Below are 20,600 nucleotides of genomic sequence, written 5' to 3'. Positions count from 1 at the left end.
ACAGGGCCACAGTGACCCCAGCCCAAGGGCGAGCCTCCTACAAGCTGTCAGCCATCCTGCAGAGCAACACAGAACAGCCCCTCCATGAACCCACTTAGGCCCTGCCCCCAGTGCAGGGGCCCAGACTGCGTGGGTGGGAGAGGGGAGGGCGTGGTTCCTGGCCCTTGCCCCACACACTTTCCCCACACCTGATCAGGGCAAAGGCAGTGGCTACAACCAGGCCTGTCCACCCCAACACCCTGCCCCTCACACAAGCTCCGCGGGCTTTTTTGCTTATTTATTGAAAACAAACATCTGTGCGGTATGTACAGGTCCAGCTCCCAGGTGGGTGGTGGGCAGGGGCCAAGCTGGGTGGGATAGCAAAGGCAGCTGGAGGGGAGCGGGGAGGGGACAGGCCCCTCACCTGGCCAACAGGACCAGCTTCTCCTTTCCTGCTACTCCACCTGTGCTATGGTAGCCCCTCCCCAGCTATGTCCACGGCTTCCTACAGATGGCCCCTGTCTGCAGAGCTGCAGGCTGGGGGAACCCCTTCTTAAAGCAAAATAAGTAGGTGAACTTCCTGGCTGCCACTGCAGTCCTGGACACTGCAGCTGCCATATCAGCCATCAGTGTAAGAGAAGCCAAGGCAGGAGGCCAGGCCTGGCCAGACTCACGCCACTGCGGAGAGGGGTCGGTTGGTGCCTGGGGCAGCCCATGTCACCCCAGGAAAGTGAGCAGAGCTGGGCAGGGCAAGGGCCAGGCCAGGCCCCTGAGACTTTAAGGCAAAGCAGGGTGAGGGTATGTGCAGCCCAGGGCCGGGCCAGCCTTTGGCACAAATAGGGGAGGACGGTCGCAGTGACCACGGGGCAGGGCCAAGGATGGTGGTGGGCTGGAAGAGGGAGAGATGCCCCTTGGTCCTGAACCCCTCTCCAGGGTCTGGCAGGTGTGCACTGAGGGTATGAATGGAGTCTCGGTCACCACCTGCCTGACTTCTGTCCCCACAGTCGCATCCCTGACTCAGCGCCTGGTGGTCAGCAGAGTGTGTCCGTGTTGAAGGAGAGCTGGGCCTGGCAGAGGGCAGACAGGCCGGACTTGAGGAAGCAGTCTAGGTACCCCCAGTGAGAGTCAGGGATGCTCACATTGAACCCTGCCTCTGGCCTGGATATTAGGGCTTCCCTGAGATCCTCCGGTCTCTGTCTCCCCACTGAGCACTCTTTCAGCGTATGGGCTCCTCCTGTGGCCTCTCTGATGACCGTTCTGTCCATGTGTCTCCCTTGTCCCTAGTCTCTGGTCCCTTCTGCTCCCATCTCTGCTTGGGTGCCCAAAGCTTCCAGTGTGTTCTGGGTTCTTCAGGTGTCTCTCTTCTCTGCCAATCCCGTATCCCCTCTCTATCCCAGACCTCGGCACAAGCAAGTCCTTCTCTGCCCCAACCTATAGGCAATAGTTCCCCCGACCTGTCCTTCAGCCTAAGCCCTTGGGTGGCCTAAGTTTCATGGGCAGTGAGACCTGGTGGGAACCCTGATTGCTGAAAGGACACCCACTCCTCACCCGCTCCTCCTCAAAGCTGATGAGGCCCTCGTCCTCCGTGTCCAGGTCCTCGGGCTCGTCTACCACCAGTGCCCGGAGCTCCGTGGGGGCAGGCCGGGGCCTCAGCAGGCTGAGGAGGCGGCCCAGGGGGGACTGCAGGGCGGAGGGAGGCTCGGTCTCTTGCTGCTCCAGGTTGTCGCTCTGCTTCTTGGCAAAGTTCACGAACACCTGGTGGACAGAGGCAGCAGTGAGCAGGGGTAGACCCAGGAGGGCAGCCCACCCCCACCCCTGCCCAGAGCACTCACGTTGTCCAGGGTGGTCTGGCTGACTGAGTAGTCCTCAATCCCCAGCACACCCACCACTTGCTCCATCTTGCTGAACACCAGGGCCAGAGAGATATGCTCAGACTTGAGCTGGTACTGGACCTTCGTGTGGTGCCGCTCCTGGGAGGGGGCCGGGGGGGACGAGGTCAGGGACCACTGAGCAGGACACCGACCATCCCCACGAGGAGGTCCTGCTCACCTTGAGCACAGCCTCCGGGAAGTTCCGGTTGAAGAACCGCACCACGTCTCTCACATTCTGGCTGCTCTTGGTCCTCACGGTAATCATGTAGCCATCTCCAAACCTGACAGGACACACCCATGGCCGGGAGCCCCCACCCTGCCCGCTGCTGTCCCATGCCCTGTTCCTGACTCACCTGTTCTTCAGGTGCTGGATGCTACCCAGACAGCGCAGACGTCCATTCACCATGATGGCCAGCCGCGTGCACAGGGCCTCACACTCCTCCATGCTGTGGGCAGACACGCAGATTGGCACTGGAAGGGGCTGCAGGGGACCAGGGTTGGGGTGGGGGGGGCACACCTGTGTGAAGTCAGCACCACCGAGCGCCCTGTCTTGATGAGGTCCAGGATGAGGTTCCACAGGAAGCGCCGGGCCTTGGGGTCCATGCCAGTGGTGGGCTCGTCCTGGATGGGGTCAGGTCAGCTGGCTGCCGCTCTCCTACGTGGCCCTATCTGGCCACACCTGCCTGCTCCCTTAGCCTGGCTCACCAAGAAGAGCAAGGCGGGGTACCCGCCCCCGACCACCTGGGACTCACCAGGAAGATGAACGCTGGGTACCCAATGAGCGCAATGGCTGTGGACAGCTTCCGCTTGTTACCACCGCTGTAGGTGCCAGCTGGCTTGTCTGCATACTTGGTCAGCTCCAGCTTCTCCAGAGCCCACTTCACCACCTGACGTCAAGTGTGGGCTTCACCACGAGGCACCCACCACAGCTTACCACAGCCCACCACGCCCACCAGGAGCGCCTCCTCACCCGTGCCTCGTCCTTCCAGGGGATGCCGCGCAGCCGCGTGTACAGCTGCAGGTGCTCACGGGCTGTGAGCTCGTCGAACAGGGCATCAAATTGCGGGCAGTAGCCGAGGCTCTGCTGGACCTGGAGCAGCTCCTTCAGCACGCTGGGGACACAGGGCCGTCAGCATATGGTGGGCACAGTCACCCCGCCCCCCCTGCACCCCGCCCGCACCTGTGCCCATTGACGAAGGCCTCGCCCCCTGTCGTACTCTCGTCGCCGGTCAGCATCTTGAAGGTGCTGGTCTTGCCCGCGCCGTTGACGCCCAGGAGGCCAAAGCACTCTCCAGGGCGCACCCCCAGGCACAGGCGGTCCACCGCCAGGATGCGACCAATCTTCCGGGACTTGTACACCTAGCCAGGGAGCCTGCCCACTCAGCGGGGCAGGGGGCGGCGGGGAGGCAGGCTGCCCTGCCTGGCCCCACCCACCCATTTGCCTGGGCCCCCATCCCTGCCCTGCCACGTGGCCTGCTGCCGTCCAGGTCACTCTCCCATAGCCCAGGACCCACCTTGGTCAGGTTCTCGATCTTGACCATGTCATTGTCAGCATCCCCACGAAGCACTCGCTGTCTCTCACTGGCTACGTCCACGTCATCCTCCACGGGTTTGGTAGACACGGGCAGGCGTCTAGGGGGACAAGATGGGTAGGACCTGGCCAGGCCACCCACTCCTGCCACCCGTCCCTTCCAACACTCACTCAGCTCTCTCTGTGTGCCATGGAGGGAAGGGTGGCCCCTGCCACCACCCAGTACCCTTCACTTACTGTGGCTGCCTCAGGAAGTTGTACTGGCACATGATGGTGAGGAAGAAGCCCACAAAGCCTTCAACTGTCATGGCCACCAGCCCACGTGTGACAATGTCCCATTCGAATGGGGACTTCATCTTGTCAAACTGGCCTGTGGGGCAGCCAGCTCAGGGCTTGTGTGTGGCCTTGGGGAGCCCCAGCCACCCCTGCACGGAGCCCCGGAGGTCCCTGGAGGCCCACGCTCACCGATCTTGGCATAGTACTCATTGATGTACTCATTGTAGGCCATCTCCATGAGCCCATGGCCCAGGTTGTAGTTGGGGAAGATGAGGAAGCAGCTTTTCAGATAACTGTTGACGACCTTCAGGTCCTGGGGGCCGGGCACAGCCTCAGCACTGCTGCCCCAGGCCACATCCCCCTGCCCGGCACCCTGCCCACCCACCTTGTCATGCTCAAAGAGCTGCAGCAGGAAGGTGGCTACGGTGGCTGTGATACCGATGAAGAGGTTGATGACGATGAGGAACACGTAAGCTGAGCTGGGGACCTCGAACCAGAAGGAGGCTGGGTACATTATGGGCGTGATAGACCACCTGTGGGTGGATGGACAGTGGTCACTGGGTGGCCTGGGTCCTGCCTGCATCTGTCCCCTCCCACCGCCCCTTACCCATAGAGCAGGAACAAGGAGAGCACGGCCGGGAAGTTGGTGGGCGAGGTGTAGGCCGGCAGGTCGAACACAAAGAGGATGATGACACAGCAGGTGGCAGGGACCAGGTAGTTGAGCTGCAAAGAGGGGTGGCTGGTGAGAAGCAGGGGCAGGGGCAGGGGACAGGGACAAGAGAGGGCTATGAGGGGGGGCACACCATGTCCCACACGTAGTTGGCCAGCCAGTAAATGACAGGGTTGCAGCCACTGACGAACTGCAGATGCTTGGCTTTGGTGGACTTTTCAGCCACAAGGAAGACCACAAAGCTGGCTGGCACAAAGGACATGGCCACAATGATGAAGATGGCGATGACCACATCTGTTCCCTGCAGCCTGGAGGGAGTCAATGCTCAGTCTCACCTAGTGGTCAGGACCACAGTGGGCACCTGCCCTGCCCCACCCCACCACCCTACATACAGGTAATCCAGGGAGAGGCTGGCACTCGTCTTATTCATGGGGTGGTTGGTGACGGTGATGCCTGGGTACAGGGAGGGCAGCTTTAGGCCCCTACTCCACCCAAGCTCACCCCAGCCTCACCCCAGCCAGTAAGCTCAGAGTGAGCTGCGGCATCTCCCCTTCTCTCCCAGCCCACCCGGGTCCTGCCGCCCCAACTCACCGTAGGCTGCAGGGTTGCCCTTGCTCTTGGGCAGGTTAGCACGCAGGATGGCGTTGTTGAGGCTGTTGAGGTAAGTAGGCATGCTATGATAGCCCTTGTTATTATAGAGCACCTGGGAAAAGATGAGGGGCTCAGAGAGGCCCACGGGCCGGGGGGACCACAGAGAGCAGGACCAGATGCCGTGAGGCCCCAGGGTAGCAACTCACCTGGGCCGCCCTTCGCACTGCGATCTTCCGCACCATGGGTGGGGCCCGGGCACCAAACGAGGCCGGGATGGATTTCAGGACATTGCCGAAGGTGATGGCCCCGTACCTGGGTAAGCAAGTGGGAGGGACAGTGAGGCTAGGCGGGCAGTGGCTGGCTGCCTCTTGCCCATAGCTGCTCCCAGCCAACTCACCGGTGCAGCCGAAAGCGGTCAGAGGTGAAGAGCAGGTACTCAGAGACATTGTGGCCGGTGATGTCGGTCAGGATGTCACCTGTGACCACTCGCATCTGTGGCGGGTGCCCACCCACACTGCTGGGGCAGGAGAAGCCAGTGCCCTGTGCGGAGCAGGTGCAGCGGACAGGCTCCCGCACCAGGCGTGGCAAGGAAGGCACTGATGTCCATGTCTCTGTGGGCACAGTGTGGCGCAGTGAGGCGGACCTCCTGCGGCCCATTCATGACCCCATCAGACCTCCACAAGTTGGTACCTGGCCCGGTGGTAGGTGGCAGGGAGGTGTTCCAGGTTTGCAGCAGGTCCTCATCCAGAGACACAGGGGAGTCGGACGGGGCTGGCGAGGGTGGGGGTGGCACGAAGTTGGACAGCGGGAGCCCCTGTGTGAAGGACTCCAGGCACATGCTGTCAAAGAACCTTGCGGCCAGCAGACGGGACTCTCCGCTGCTCAGGTTCAGTGTGGGTCCCAGTGAGCCATTGGCAGGAGACTTGAGCACACAGGTAGCACCCACGCCTGAGGGCAGCCGGAACGTGCTCACCAGCTGCTGGGGGCTGGCGTCAGGCGACAGCCGCAATCTGGAGGTATGATAGTGAGTTGAGGGCCGCCCATCTCACCGCCCGCCCTCCCTCCCTCCCTCCCCGCTGCCTGATCCTGCAGCCCTGCCTGTGGCCTCACCTATACTCCAGACGCTCTTCATTGGCATAGGGGATGAAGTTACCACGGGGCTGGGTGTAGTTGTGGTACTGGGAGGGTGACAGGACCAGCGGGGGCAGGTCACCTAGTGGGTGAGCAGGAGCCCTAAGCAGGTTCTGACCGCCTGCCAGCAGCCCCCAGGCCTTGGTACCCTCTTCCCAGTACACAGAGGGCCCAAGCTTGGGTCTGGCTTGCCAGGAGGCAGGACTCTCTGTGTGTCTAAGTAAGGTCCAGAGCTGGCAGGGAATCTCTGAGCGCCAAGGACCCACCAGCGTCAGATGCTAGCCCTGCCCCCCCACCACATGAGGCCTGGTGGCCATACCGATCTCCGGAACAGAGAGTGCCACAGTCATGGCCACGCAGACAAAGAAGGCTGGCAGCAGGATCTGTGAGCACAGCGCTTTGGAGTTGCGGCGGGCACAGTGGAAGCGCTTGACCAGGAGCCCGTGGAACTGCCGCACCTTCAGCCACCAGCCCTCCAGCTTGTGGCTGCCCTGGCCCACCCGAGTGAGGGCCTCCGCTTCGGCCTCTGTGCAGAGAGGCAGGGGCTGAGCAGGAAGCCCTATGCCACCTTCTGGAGCCCTCCCCAGCACCCCCAGCCACCTCCACCTTGCAAGCTGACGTTGTCTGGATCCTGCAGGTTATCAAAGAGGGGGCAGTAGTCACCATAGACATCAGAATAGCCAGCTCCCTCATCGCCCCGGGCAGAGCCCACTGAAGATGCAGACTGCAGTGATGCCTGTGACTGGGCCAGCTCTGAGCAGTGGGCCAGGTTGCCAGCTTGACTACTCCCAGATGCCGAAACTTCTGCCCCAGGTAGCACATCTTTCCTGGACTCCTTCACATCTACCACAGAAGGGAGAGAGGGATGGAGGGAGGAGGAAGGGCTCAGGGCTCAGGCTCCCCTCAGGCAGGACCCCAGGCCCTGTTCTGACCCTACTTCCCAGCCCATGTACCAGTCCAGGACCTGTGTTCACCATACCCACCCACCCAGGACCTCATGCTGACCCTGAGGGGTCCTGGACCCTCTTTCCCACCCAGGACACCTACTCCCAGAGATCAGGGAGGAGTGTTGTCCCCAGGCATAGTGTAGCCCCGTGGAGTGGGGCAGGCTGGCTAGCTGGCTAGCGGCCTGGGGACTCACCAGCCTCACTGTTCTCCAGTGACTGGTCCTCCTCAGACACCTTAAGGAACACCTCCTCCAGGGTGGTGTCCATCAGCCCAAAACTGCTCAGGTGCAGCGCGTCCAGATTGTGCTCTAGGTGCTATGAAGGGGCGAGGTGAGGCCAGTGCAGGTGGACATGTAAGGCAGGGCTGTGCCCGCCTCCTCCACAGCCTGGTCCCTGCCCCCACACCTGGAAGAGGCGCTCAAATGCCCCCTTCTTGGCGGCCTCACTGGGCAGGATGTAGGAGAGCTCTGTGCTTGTGTCTGAGACCAGCAGGCAGGAGGTCACATGCTTGCGGATGAACTGAGACACCTGGGGCTCCGAGCAGCTGCTCAGCTGGGCCCGACCTGGGGGACTGGACGCCAGCACTGGCTCTGAGGAGGGAGGTGGTACAGGGAGAAGATTCACTAGGGGCTGCAGAAGAGGGACCCTCAGTGAGAATCCAGCCAGGTCAAGATGGGACTTAGAAGGGTCTGGGCCCATCAGGTGTCCTGGGCCTGATCAAGTGAGGGTGAGAGTCCACCTCTCCACCTTAGGGTCCCAAGTAGGGAGCCCTGGAACAGGGATGGCCAGAGGCCAGCTCAGACAACCTCAGCACAGACCTTGGGAAGCCCCAGGCTCGGCAGGACGCTTGACCAGTGTGAGGCGGTAACCATCGCCATAGGCACCCTTGAGGAAGAGCGGGGAACCACAGCACTTGAGCTTCCCATGGGAGATAATGGCAATGCGATCCCCCAGCAGGTCAGCCTCGTCCATATGGTGGGTAGACAGGAGGATGGTGCGGCCTGGAGGAAGATCCAGATCTGGTGTAAGGGGCGTGGGGCAGGCTCTACACCCATTTGTCTGTGTACCCACTGCCCAGCCAGTAGGACTTCTGCAGTAGGAAGTACCAGGACCACGGCAGCCTGTTCATGTCTGGGGGTAGGGGAGGGGAGGCTGATCTAGGGCCTGGGGTGACTGTTCACCACATGGGCCATATGTGCCTATGCCAGCCTGGCACCCTGCTCACCCGGTTTATACTTCAGGATGAGGTCCCAGATGGCACGGCGAGCATAAGGGTCCACTCCAGCTGTGGGTTCATCCAGGATGATGGCACGGGAGCCGCCCACAAAGGCAATGGCCACCGAGAGCTTGCGTTTCATGCCGCCAGACAGGGTCTGCACCAGTGAGTGCCGCTTGTTGGACAGCTCCAGGTCCTCAATCATCCTGGGGACCAGAGAGGAGGGTGATGGATGACCTGACACGGAGGGCCAAGGAGGGGATTATGGAGCGCCCTTGTCTCTGGCCAAGCCCCATCCTCCACCCACTTGTCCATCTCTTTGTGGATCTCCTCCTGCGCCATGCTCTTGAGCCGTGAGTAGAACCAGAGGTGCTCCTCCACTGTGAGACGGTCGAAGAGTACGTTGTGCTGTGGGCACATGCCCAGGTTCTTGCGGATCTCGTCCATCTCTGTGCGGATGTCGTGCCCATAGATGGTGGCAGATCCCGACGTGGGTGGGAACAGGCCAGTCAGGATGGACCTGGGGGAGAAGGCAGGGTCATAACCTCCACAGCCTGCCTGGCTCACAGATTAAGCAATTCTGTCCCCAGACACTCACATGGTGGTGGTCTTGCCTGCCCCGTTGTGGCCTAGGAAGGAGACCACCTGGTTTTCGTAGAGATTGAGGCTCAACTTGTTCAAGGCCAGCTTCTTGTCATTCTTGTAGACCTTGGTGAGCTTGTCTACACAGACGACTAGGGGCAGGTGGGTGGGCTCCTCCTCCATGCCACGTGTCTCCTCTGCACCAGGGCTGTGGGTTAGCAGGACAGGGGCAGCGCTGAGGCTGCCCTAGGCCCCCAAACCCAGCACCTGCCCCGGCCAACATTCTAGCCCTGGCCTCACCAAAGCGCCGGCTCTCCATGGCACAGGCCTGGTCCTCCTCCATGATGCTGAGGCGGGGGGCATGCACCCATGGCCAGCTCCACTCCCACGTCTCTGTGCGCCCACTGCCCAGCCAGTAGGACTTCTGCAGTGGGAAGTACCAGGGCCGGGGCAGCCCATACATGCCTGGGGGTCGGGGAGGGGAAGATGACCTAGAGCCTGGGGTGACTGTTCACCACATGGGCAGGTTGCGGCCCCTGCTGCATTTGGAAGCCCGAAGTCCTGGCCCCACCACCAGCTGGGACCCTGCCTCCAGCTTCTCCCTACCCTTCCACAGGTGGGCCGGTACCTGGGTGCACAGCTTCGATGTACCATGTGAGCACACCATAGACCACCGCATCCACCATCAGCATGGTGACAGCGAGGAGCAGATTGAAGTCATCCCCTTCCACTGGGGACTGGCTAAAGGTGTGCCACTGGATACCCACTCCTGCCACTTCGTACAGCGCAAAGTACTTGGAGCCCAGGCCAAAGGCTGTTGTGGACATCAGGGACTGAGGAGACAGTGATACATATCAGTGGGTGGGCTGAAGGGTGCGCCTCCCACCCTCACCCCACCCCACCCCAAGCCTGGCCCAGTCGGCCATAACCCTCACCGCGATGCACTTCTCAAAGGCGGTGATCTTATCGTGGGCCACCTCCTCACGGATTGCCACATACATGTAGGGCACATAGCTCAGGAAGTAGATGATACCACCGCAAGCTGAAGCCAGTTTGGCCTTGGAGTACAGCACGGATACCAGGAAGCTGGGGCAGGTGGCCACATGGCCATGAGCCATACAACCCTCTGCATCTCACCCAAAGTCCCCTGGTCCCTGCTGGGGTGCAGGGCAGCTCCGAGAGATGTCCCCGTGTCCTCGGGTGCACTCCCCAGCCCTGGTCAGCGCTTACCAGAACATGATGGTGGCCACTGCATAGACAGCCAGGAAGATCCAGATGATGACTACATGGCTATGCATGAGCACCTGGCCGTATTTGAGGATGGCGGTAAGCGCCGTCACCGAGATGGACAGCTGTACAAAGCCTGTGATGAACCAGGCCACCCAGTGCACGGCGTTGTTCAGACCCATCGTCTTCATCACCTACGGGAGGTGGGCGCAGGCAAGGTGACTTGGGACGGGGTGCTGGGAAAGCACGGTCCTGCCCTTCCCCGCAGCCTGGGAAGGGGGTACACCTGAAGCTGCCCAGGGCCCCCACCTCCTTGAGCCGATGCTCCTTCTCCGCCACGATGTGCTGGATAGTCATGGCCACAGAGTAGACCCAGGAGATCACCATGCACAGCGGCATCATGTGCTCGATGACAAACAGGAAGCTGGGGCGGGGGACAGGGGATGGGGTGAGGCAGGGCTCAAGCCTGGCCCCAAGCCTGGGGCAGACCATACTCACTCATCACGGGTGTAGCAGGGGTAGGGGAACATCTGCACGTAGTTGCCTGGTTCCACCACATCATGTCCCACGAACGTGTTGATGATGGCACGTTCCATCATGTCTGGGGGGTGGGGGCAGCCATCAGAGGCAGGTTGACCCCCCTCCCGACCCACCTCGGCAGCTCAGCTCTGCTCACTTTCTCACCCTGGATCCAGACGAAGCCATAGAGGAAGTAGAAGCGGCCTCCAGTATTGGGCCCCGGCCGCCAGTAGGCCCGGCGAATCTCGTTGGTTTTCTCAGTGAAGCTGGAGTTCTGGCGGATCTTGTAGTGCACGTGAGGGGGGAGTGAGCCGTCCTTCCTTGTCTGGAAGATCACACCTGGGGACAGAAGGCTGGTGGGGTCCAGGGGGTGGGCAGGGGGCATGGAGAGGGTGGGGAGAGCCTGGAAGTAGGGCTAGAGGGGGAACAGGAGCAGGCCTGGGGGGTAAGGCAGTTTGGAAAAGGTGGAACAGGGCTGGAGAGGGATGGGGGCGTGTAGGACAGGACTAGCACACAGAGGTGGGGCCAGGTGAGGCAAGGCTGGAGAAGAGGCAGGTGTGGAGAGATATGGGGCCAGCAAGGGGGCAGGGTCAAGGCAGGGGCCAAGGAGTGGGAGAGTAACAGGGAACTCCTGATGGGGACAGAGTGGGGCCAGGGTGGTGAGCAAGCTGCTCACTGGCAAACACTGTGACGTTGTCCTGGTAGGCCTGGTTGAGTGTGTAGTTGACAATGCTTTCTTCATCAGGAAAGCCCTTGAAAATGTCCACGCTCACCTGGGGGGAGGTACATCGTTGGAGCCTGCCCTGGACGTGTATGGGGAACCCGCAAGGCTTGCCCACCCCACCTTGGACATGAACTGGATCCAACCGCAGGCCGCATTGTCAATCGTGTCCAGCTGCTGCAGGAGAGCTGTTCCATTGGGCAATGAGAAGTTGTCCTGGCGCAGGGCGGGTGGCAGCTCATCCAGTGACAGGTTCAGTGCTTCTGGGTGTAGCCGCAGTTCTGCCACATACTAGGGGTGGAGGGTGGGCTCAGAAGGCAGTCCTGCCTGCCCACCCAGGGAGAGGGGCTTCAGGCAGCAGCTGGCCCCCTCCCACCCATACCCACAGCACCTGCTGCAGCCAGTGCAGGTGCTGTTGCAGCCTGCCCTGCTCCAGGAAGCTGCGAATCTCGGCAGAGATGTTGAGCCAGACCTGGGCGTAATGGGTCACGTTGCCCACGAAGGCAAAAGTCTCATTGGCCTGCAGAAGGTGAGTGCTTAGATTACGGGGCACCAGGAAGGACCCCATCCCAACTGGGCAATCTCTACTCACCCCCTCCAAGAGCAACTGGCCCTTCCCAACAACCCTGCTCTGACCAAAATTCCATCTGAGGGCCCCTCCCCCACTACTTTTTTTTTTTTGTGGTACTGGGGCTTGAGCTACACCTTGAGCCACAACACCAGCCATTTTTTGTGATGGGTTTTTTTCGAGACAGGGTCTCATGAACTATTTTCTTGGGCTGGCTTTGAACCGTGGTCCTCCTCATCTCTGCCTCCTGAGAAGCTAGGATTATAGGTATGAGCCACTGGCGCTTGGCTTCCTTCCCCCACTTTTATGTGGCACCCACATGGAACTCACTCTGCCCTGTGCCCCACAGCAACACAGCCTCGCAGAACCCCACCTCGCTCAGCAGCTGTGCCTTCCCAGGAAGGGCAGCTGACATTGGGCCGTCATCTCTCCCCACTCATCCTAGAGACCTCTCCTTGCTGAGGCCCTGCCAGGTCTGGCTTCAACTTGTCCAGATGAGAACTCTCCTCGGGCCCCTAGTCCTCTCTCCATGCTCCATTCACTAGATGCTGCTGGGGGCAGTCTCTGGACATACCCCTCTTTGGACCACCAGCCCCTCCAGTGCATCTCCACAGAAGGCTCACAGAGCTCCCAAGGGCAAAAGTAGCCAAAATGCCTCTGTGCCTTGAACCCCCCACAACCTGCAGAGGCATGTGAGAGCAGGTCCCTCATGAGGCCACACCCCTCCCTTGCCAAGTCTACCCAACACCTCTGCGCAGGCACAGGCCTGCAGAGCAATCTGTCAGGCCTTGCTTGTGTGTTCCTGCCTGGAAGACACACAGCTCAGGCACCAAATGTGCAGACTTGCACACCTTGAGGATAACACGGTCTGCCTCAGAGCCCGCTGGTGCATACAGGATTTTGGGGTTGCTGGTCATAAGGTGCACAAGAAGCCCCAAGTTCCGCTGTTCCTTGCTCGTGAAGCCCAGGGAGCTCATGTTGCCCCTCCGTAGTGCCTCAGGCTCGATGGTGCTGGGGGAGGAGGTGGGGCATCAGGACAGGGGCAAGGCTTGGACTAGGGCAGAGTGTATGACGAGGTGGGGTGTCAGGCAGTGGGGTAAAAAAGGGACATCAGGCCAGGCACGGGGCAGGGCATCAAATGATTCCTCCAGCATGGTGCCCATGCACCAAGGACAGGCCATGGGGTCAGATCCCCTCCCCCAGCATCCTCCTCACTGACCTTCTAACCCCCTGCCTCTGACCTACCGGTTGTTGCCACACAAGATGGGCTGCAGGCCTGCCCAGAGCTGCACGAAGGCTGAGCACTGGCCCTGAAGCATGTCTGGGGAGGCTGAGGCTGCAGTCGACTGGGCGCTCTCCTCGCCCGTACTGTTGGAGGCTGTGCCCGGCCCCATCCCAGTGCTGTTAGCTGCTCCACCAGGGCTGCTCACTGGAGGTGCTGGGGACCGGCCAGTGCAGGCGCCTTGGGGCAGCAAGAGGGCCAGGGCTGACAGGACATTCACATCCTGCAGAACCTTCTGGGCATCCAGCAGGTCCCCTAAAAGCGCCTGCAGGCTCCGTGGAGACGGTGTCTGCTGCTGGGGGTCTGAGCTGTTGGGGGCATCCAGTCCCAGCTGCAGGGAGACAGGGCATGGAGGGCAATGCAGACCAGAAGGGAGGGTAGGATTGTTTCTGGGGGCGGGGGGGCGATTCAGGTGGTGACAGAGACCAGGGGTGAACAGGGGAACACCAAGAGGGGATGCAGCTGTGGGAAGGAGTGCTGAGGGTAAGAGGGTAAGGGGAGCCCTGGCCAGGGACTGGAGATACAGACTGGGGTGTGAAAAGGGCAGGGGCCTGAGTCATGGTTGGAGGGCATTGGCTACCCCACAGGAACCATCCCATACACAGCCTGGAACCAGGAGTCCCCAAAGGTCCAAGTAGCCACAGCACCTCATTCAGGCTGGTCAGCAGGGCAGCTGGCAGGCAGGACCTCACCTGCTGGGCAATCTTAGCCATGTCCAGCTGGTTCCGGAGCTCAGTGGCCAGCTCTGTGAAGCGCTGGGCACGAGCTGCAGCCTGCCCACTGCAGACGGCATCCCGGTAGCCCTGCAGAGCCCTCTGCTGACCCTCAGGCACAGTGAGTATCCGGCCCAGCTCCCTGGAGCCTGGTGCACATGTAAGCTGCTCCAGGAGGCCAGGAGCCAGCAGCAGTTCCTGGGGATAGGGCACGAGGGTCAGCTATAGTCATAGAGGGCTTCCACCCCAAACTAAAGGCAACCACAGGCCTGGACAAGATGCCCTCTGTCAGGTCTTGTCCTGCCCCACCCACCCGGCCTGAACCTATCTACCTGGGTCCCATAGTATTGGTGGGGGAGTGAGCACTCATGTTACCATTGTGCCTCCCCCTCCCCATGCCAGCCATAAACTCCCAGGAGGAGTTCCATATTACAAAGGGGGAGCCCCTTCCTCAGCCCCTAGGCAGGAGCCCTCACCCAGGGGCAGGCCCCTCACCTCCATCCGGAACAAGGGATTGCTGCCCAGGTGGCTCCAGGGCTCCTGACCCCTGCGAAAACCTGACTCCCTGTCCAGAGCAGGCAAAGGGCCAAAAAGCAGGCGATAGACCTAGAGTGTGAGGGGCACCACTTAGGCAGGGGCTCCAGAGCCTCGCGGGAAGCTCAGCTGCCTTTGCAGCCCCTTCCCAACTGCTGTAACCAAGAGTTATGGGGTGGGCAGAGGGCAGGGGCAGGACTAGGCACCACCCCATGAGCACTCATGCCCACTGCAATACATCACCTCAGGTGGGTGCACGTGGGCAGCCAGGAGAGCCTGGGCTGTGCTGTTGGGCAGGGACAGGTTCTGCATCAGGAAACGCCAAAGTTCTCGTGGGTCCCTGGCCATCGAGTCCAGAGAAAAGGAGGACACTGGACAGGCAAGAGGATAGGACTGAATGACCAGCTCCATCTGGAGCTGAGGTGCACCAGATGGGCTCAGAGCCAAGCCCCCCAGCACCACGGTATGATAACTGCGGCAGGCAGCTGGCCTAGGCCGGCCTGGACCTCATAGGTGGGGACTGGGCACCATGCAGACGCAGGGGCCCAGGGGCAGAGTGAAAAAGCTGGGCATCAGCTCTGAGCCCAGCTGACAGCAGAGCTTAGGTCCTCCCTCCCAACCCTCTCCCCACAGAATGCACCTGCAGACTTGTCTGGGTGGCTCTCCCAGGTGCTTGGGCCTGAGCTGAGAGCCTCCAGGTGCTGGCGCAGGGCCTGGAGCTCTGAGCCCAGGCTGGGCCTAGCTGGGTCGAACAAGTTGTCTTCCTCCACTACGCGGTTGAGGCGCTCCAGAAGCTGGGTGACCCTGCACAACCACAGGGATGTCAACCATGGGGTGGGGTGAGGAGAGGGATCACCGGCTCCCAAGAGGGGGTGGGGGGCACTCACGTGGAATTGGCGTACTGCAGGAAGCCGAACTCGTCCCGCTGGCCATCGGGGCACAGGGACTGCATGACAGGCAGGATGCCAGCAGATGTCAGAGGTGCTGCTGTGTAGAAGGCTTGGAGGGAGGAATCAAGAAGGAGAAGGGACACAGAGGCCAACAAGTGATGTTGAGAGACAGTCGATAAGGAAAATCAGCTTCAGGCAGGAGACTAGGGTTGGGGACAGAGCGCCTGGCCCTCAGTTAGGCTAAGGCCAAGAGTTCTGGTGCAAATGACTCTGTAGGTCAGAGGTCAAAGGGCCACCAGCCACCCTTCCCCTATAACTCCCAGAGCATCACTCCTCAGCCTGTGCAGGGCCCAAATGCCCTGGCACTTCCCCCCCCCACACACACCCAATAAAAATGCAGGTGTGGCACTGCCCGGCAGTGACCTCTGACCCCTCAGGCCAGCTAGTTAGCAGAATGAGCACAGGAGCCCACAAGAGTTTGAAGGGAGAGTAGTCAGCTGATCCAGTGCCAGCCCAGGCTAGCCCAGACTTAGTTCACACTAGTCCAGGAGCCCCACTCTAAGAAGGCATGGCTAGGGGACCCCACAGATACACTGGCAGGGAGATGCCTCTGTGGCTTGACCAGAGTACCAGCTGTGGCCCAAGTGGCCTGGCCCTTCACAACCCACCACCACCCACATCAGGGCCCACCCGTCATGAGCCGGCTATTCCTGACCACAGGCAGGGAGCTCTGCAGGACCCAGCTGCGGAGGGGAGACTGTTAATGCAAGCAGGAGGGGTGCTCAAGCCGCACCAGGAGGACCCGCAGGGCCATCCCATGGCTGCCACCTGGGCCAGCAAGAAGGAGGCGGCCACTCACTTACAGACTGCATGCGGGCCGGCCGAGGAGGACAAAAAGACCATGCGGGGTGGGGGCAGGTCAAAACAGAACAGAGGAGAACAATGAGTGCCAGAGCCCACCAGCAATAGGTACCATTGTCACTCACGGCCAGCCACAATCTCCACAGCCCAGCCAGGAGACGTGGCTGGGACCACACAGGGAGCAGGCACATGAACCACAGCCTCAGGAAGTCACAGGAAGTGAGGGGGCACACATGTGCTGACACGTGCACACAGGGCACGCCTGCCTCCCCCCCACCGTGCCCAGGCCACACCTGCGCCTTACCTTCCTTCACAGAGATGGTGGGTTTCTTCTGCCGCAGCCCCAGCAGGATGAAGAAGAGGACGAGCGGGATGAAGATCTCGAAGGCCAGGACCCACTGGAAAGGGTAGACCAAGTGACCACCGTCTGCCCGGGCTGGACATGATGCTCATGTGCTGATCTAAGCCCTCCCAACCTCTCTGAAGGCCCAGTCCAGCCGGGCTGGGACCACATCCTCACAGGGGCCATGGAGGGTCAGCACAGGCTCTTCAGGTCCAGCTAAGGCTTCAGCCCCTCCCAGGGCACCAAGAGGGTGAGCACTAGCTGGCATCACCAAATCAAGTCTTCTGACCCCCAGCTTAGATTCTGCAGGCCATACCAGGGACCACCTGCCCTTTGAGGAGACTCAGGGCAAGAAGGGACAAAGCATCTAGCTGGTGGTCCACTCTGACTCATGGACCTGCCCAGCAACTCTTCTTCCCCACCTGCTGGGCTGCGTGGGCCAGATCTCAGAGGCCATCTGAGCCATGCATGGTCTCTGCCCACCCACAGCTCCCATACTCCTCCAGGCCCACCCTCTTCCCCACTGCTACGGCGTCCTTGCACCCCCCTACTATACTCAAGGGCCTGGGTCTGGTGAGAGGCAGGTCTGACTGCCCTGGCCTTGCCTGAACAACTTCTGTCACTCAGGGCTTGGCTGCAAGGTAAGCCCTGTGTGGCCTGGTCTGACTGAGAAAGAATTCTGGAGACCCCAGGGCCCATACTCCCCTCACAGTTTTGCCTGGAAATTGAAGGGCTACACCAGTTTCTGCTCCCACCCACCCCAGCTCTGGGAGGCGGTGGAAGACCAGGTGGTCTGTGGGGGTACCCCATATAAACCAGCCCTCTGAGACCACAGGACAGCCAGCTAACCCTCCCCCACCCTAGGGCAGCTCCCCTCCATGTCCGTGAGATACCAGGTCTCCTTCATCCTCGGCCCCACCCCAAAGATGACTTGGGGGGGCGGGGGGGGGCCTAGCACTGCTGTGGAGCCAGGCCCAGCCCAGCCCTGGCTGTGCCTGCTGTGCTCTGACAATAGTGCTCTGTGATCTGGAACACCATGCTGTGTGTCCACACCCCACGCCTGCTCCAGTCAGTGCCAGCCTCCACCCCCTCCCCAGCCAGGATTGAGTCCAGGGCTGGTAGAGGAGGCTCCATGTGTACTGAGGGTGGTAGGATAGGCTCCTACTGTACACAGAGGGCAAAGGTGGCTAGAGACAGGGGTCAGGCCCAGGAACCGCCCTGCCCACGCCCGCTCTGCCACCGGGCACCTCCGCCCCTGTGACTGCAGCACAGGCCAAGCTGCCTCCCCCGTTGCTATAGCAACGGCCGCGCACGAGCTGCTGGGAGGAGGAGCGTCCTGGCTGGCGGACGCCACAGGGGCATCTGGTTACAGGCAGGCAGCACAGGTCCAGCACCACCTGGGTGACAGCAGGTGGCCAAAACTCTGTCTTGCAAGACCAGCTCGGTGCCTCCATGTTGTCTGAGAGCCTGGATGCCCACCCTGGGCCTGAGCCCCCTCTTCCTGCAGCCCCACATCTGCTGTGTCAAGGGGAGAATATGTGTGACACAAGGGTGACATTGTGGCCTTCCACTCCAGCTACTCAGGGGCAAGGTGCCCATTCCTCCACCAAGGGCAGATTGTGGCTCCAGGGTAGAACCACATCCAGCTACCTGGGAGGGGGCATGCCACACTCACAGAGAGGGAAACTGAGGCATAGCAGTGTGGGAAGGAAAGGAAGCATGAAGGGCAGAGGTCCTGGGTCCCCCTCTAGACTCTGAGTGTTGCATAGGGGACATCTTGACTCCAGCATGGCACATGGAATGCAGGGCAAAGCCTCTGCCCCCTCCAGGCATGACCCCAGGAGTCCAGCTCAGAAGCTCATGACCCTTCATGGGAAAGCAGCCATAGGAGTGTGCCTAGTGTCCAGCCAGCTCCAGCCTCACATCTGAGCCCAGCAAGGACTTAGCCTTCCTGTAGGAAGAAATGCACTTGCAGTGGCCACAGGCTGAGGACCTCCACTGTGGCCTCACCGGCCTCTGGGAGCATCATGGGTTGGGGGACTGGAAAGATCCTCCAGGGCAGTCTAGAAGATGGAGGCCAGTCATCCCACACACACGCACAAGCCTCTGTTCCCAAGCCCTGGAGGCCTTCCTGACAAACACCCTGGGCTAATGCTAACGCATGACTACATTCCCCCCTCCTCCTTCCCTCTGCCTCCAGTGGTTCAATAGCTAGAGCTGCAGGTCTGATCTTTGAGACCCCACACCAGCCAGCCCCAGGCGCTCTGGGAAGGAAAGTACACCTAACTCTGGCTCCCTGCCATGGCCAGGTGCCCAGGGGAATCCTGCCAGGCCATGGTGATGCTCACCACCTCACCCTGCCTGCAGCCCAGGGTTTCCCACTGTGCACTTGAAACCCTGAAGGAGGAAAACCGACAGGAGCATGTGCCACCCAAGGGCCTAGGATGGGCAGAAGGGTGCCTCCTCAGGCCCCTTCCATGGAAAAATCCCAAGGGCCGTCCGAAATCCAAGCTGATGGAGGTCTTTCTGACCAGTGTGCTGTTCTTGTCCTCCAGGGCCAGAGCAGGGAGGACCAGCAGAGGGCCAGCTTGACATTCAAACACCCCCAGCCCCTCTCCTCACCAAGGGCTCCTGCCCAGGACAGTCCTGTGTCCTGGCTGCCCTATGCCCAGCTAAACAGGGCAGGACCCGGACCCTAGAGAGGCCTGGGGTGGGAGATCCAGTGGATCAGCCTTAGGGAGAACTGGCCCCAAAGGACAAATGGGTGCCGGGACTTGGCTGGCAGAGCCTGGCACTAACAAGGACATTACTGGAGTTGAGAAAGCAGGAGTGAGGGTTGTGGACGTGCCAGGAGGGGTGCAGAGAAGAGAAGGAAGAGGAGAACTACGACGACTACAGCTGTCTGGGACCAGCCTCGCCTCAGGCGCCTGCCCAAGGGCAAAGGGCGGTGAAAGGAGGAAAGGGACAGTTCACTGCAGGGGCTCCAAGAGCTCCAATAAGCCGGATGGAGTGGCCCAGCCAGCGCTCTTTCCTAGGAACCAGGGCCTCCCCAGAGCCGGGAGTCCTGCGGCCACCTGCCTCCCACCCCAGCCGGCCGGAGAGCGCTGCGGAGGGCGCCCGCCAGTGACTCAGCCCGGCGCCGCGAGTGTCAGCAGCCGATGCCACTGCGCCCGCAGGGGCAGCGGGCCGGGCGAGGGGTCTCCGGCCGCGGCCGCCCGGGGTCTGCGCGCGCCTGGCCGCCGCACGTGCGCGCGGGGGACGCACCGCTGACACTCGCGGGCGCGCGGCCTGCGGCTCCGGGCGAGCCGGCGGACGGGCGGTGGGCGCGGGTCGCTCACCGGGCTCCGGCGCTTCAGCGTCACGTTCTTCCAGAGCAGCAGCTGCAGCTGGTGCAGGAAGCCCATGGCGGGCCCGCGCTCCGCCGCCTCAGCGCCGCGGCCCGCTCCTCTGCGCGCCCCGCCGGGTCCCGCCGCCCGCCGCGCCGCTCGGCATCGCCCGCGCGGGGGCGGGGCGCTCGTCGGGCGTCGGGGACCGGCTCCGCGCTGGCTCCGCCCCGGCGGCCGCGGCGACAGCGACTCGCGCCCGCGCCCCGCCCGCGCCCGCCGCCCCCGCTTAAAGGCGCCGCGCTGCGCCCGCGCCCGCGCCCGCCGGGGGCGCCCCAGCCCGCCGCGCCCAGGTCCGCCCGCACCTGCGCGGTGGCCGACTGCTCCCGCTGTTGATGCGACTGTGCCCAAGGGTCGTCGGATCCCGCGTCTAAACCCGCACCTCTGCTCACCCCTGAGGGGCTGAGGGAACTTGAGCGCCGCGTGCTCCTCCCGGGGGCTCCAGATCTGCGCGCTCTCCTGCTGGGAGACGCCCCACGGAGGCTCCCCAAGGTGGCCACTGTCCCCGGGGCGTCCCGAGAGGAGGCTAGGCCCCAACCAGGTCTCCGTTCTAACCGTCCTCCTCGCATAGCAGGAGCCCTAGGTGGGCAGGATGTGCGATCTGCTGCCCACACCGAGGACCACACACCTGGACCGCTGTCCTTTAACAGGGGCCTGCCGAGAGGGGTTGCCACGGTGACCCACCCCATAAGGGTTTCCTGTGTTCCTAGGGAACGAACCACTTGGTGACTAAGCTACAATGATTAGCCTGTTAAGATGGGGTGC

At 61.8% G+C, this 20,600-nt stretch overlaps 1 protein-coding gene across 3 annotated transcripts; it reads right to left on the bottom strand.

Moving 5' to 3' along the window:
- Positions 1-262: 262 nt before the first annotated feature.
- Positions 263-19,925, bottom strand: Abca2 (ATP binding cassette subfamily A member 2). 3 transcript variants are annotated; one of them, XM_020181901.2, is made up of 48 exons: positions 19,791-19,925; positions 16,414-16,507; positions 15,246-15,357; positions 14,999-15,162; positions 14,602-14,729; positions 14,320-14,430; positions 13,804-14,022; positions 13,075-13,442; positions 12,681-12,840; positions 11,653-11,781; positions 11,385-11,552; positions 11,217-11,313; positions 10,706-10,879; positions 10,520-10,622; positions 10,331-10,445; positions 10,025-10,215; positions 9,730-9,880; positions 9,423-9,627; positions 9,095-9,259; positions 8,811-8,991; positions 8,520-8,732; positions 8,222-8,418; positions 7,815-7,997; positions 7,402-7,586; positions 7,191-7,311; positions 6,656-6,892; positions 6,369-6,575; positions 6,029-6,131; positions 5,609-5,928; positions 5,316-5,529; positions 5,125-5,230; positions 4,919-5,030; positions 4,720-4,780; positions 4,461-4,635; positions 4,265-4,380; positions 4,043-4,190; positions 3,847-3,970; positions 3,619-3,751; positions 3,365-3,482; positions 3,031-3,209; positions 2,821-2,962; positions 2,603-2,737; positions 2,368-2,471; positions 2,204-2,296; positions 2,029-2,131; positions 1,812-1,949; positions 1,528-1,734; positions 263-1,046 (listed from the first exon to the last, which is right to left on the bottom strand). In XM_020181901.2, the coding sequence occupies exons 1-48, from the start codon at positions 19,854-19,856 to the stop codon at positions 1,011-1,013; spliced, it is 7,311 nt and encodes a 2,436-aa protein (XP_020037490.2). In that variant the 5' UTR covers positions 19,857-19,925; the 3' UTR covers positions 263-1,010. The 3 variants fall into 3 exon arrangements, with proteins under 3 accessions (XP_020037490.2, XP_073908867.1, XP_073908868.1); XM_074052766.1 differs by lacking the exons at positions 16,414-16,507; positions 19,791-19,925 and adding an exon at positions 16,042-16,088; XM_074052767.1 differs by lacking the exons at positions 263-1,046; positions 1,528-1,734; positions 1,812-1,949; ... (2 more) ...; positions 2,368-2,471; positions 2,603-2,737 and having other exon boundaries at positions 2,824-2,962; positions 3,068-3,209.
- Between the last annotated feature and the right edge of the window lie 675 nt (positions 19,926-20,600).

Source organism: Castor canadensis, chromosome 13, assembly GCF_047511655.1.
Source record: "Castor canadensis chromosome 13, mCasCan1.hap1v2, whole genome shotgun sequence".
NCBI lineage: Eukaryota > Metazoa > Chordata > Mammalia > Rodentia > Castoridae > Castor > Castor canadensis.
This window is presented reverse-complemented; position numbering and strand designations above follow the sequence as displayed.

What these genes read in the sequence shown, in the direction of transcription:
- Abca2 (XM_020181901.2), bottom strand. Translation starts at nt 19,856, where the DNA reads ATGGGCTTCCTGCACCAGCTGCAGCTGCTGCTCTGGAAGAACGTGACG. An exon ending in GGATCCAGTTCATGTCCAAG is followed by an intron (nt 11,314 to 11,384) that starts GTGGGGTGGGCA and finishes ACCTCCCCCCAG; the next exon opens with GTGAGCGTGGACATTTTCAA. An exon ending in CATGGAGAGCCGGCGCTTTG is followed by an intron (nt 8,992 to 9,094) that starts GTGAGGCCAGGG and finishes GCCCTGGTGCAG; the next exon opens with AGGAGACACGTGGCATGGAG.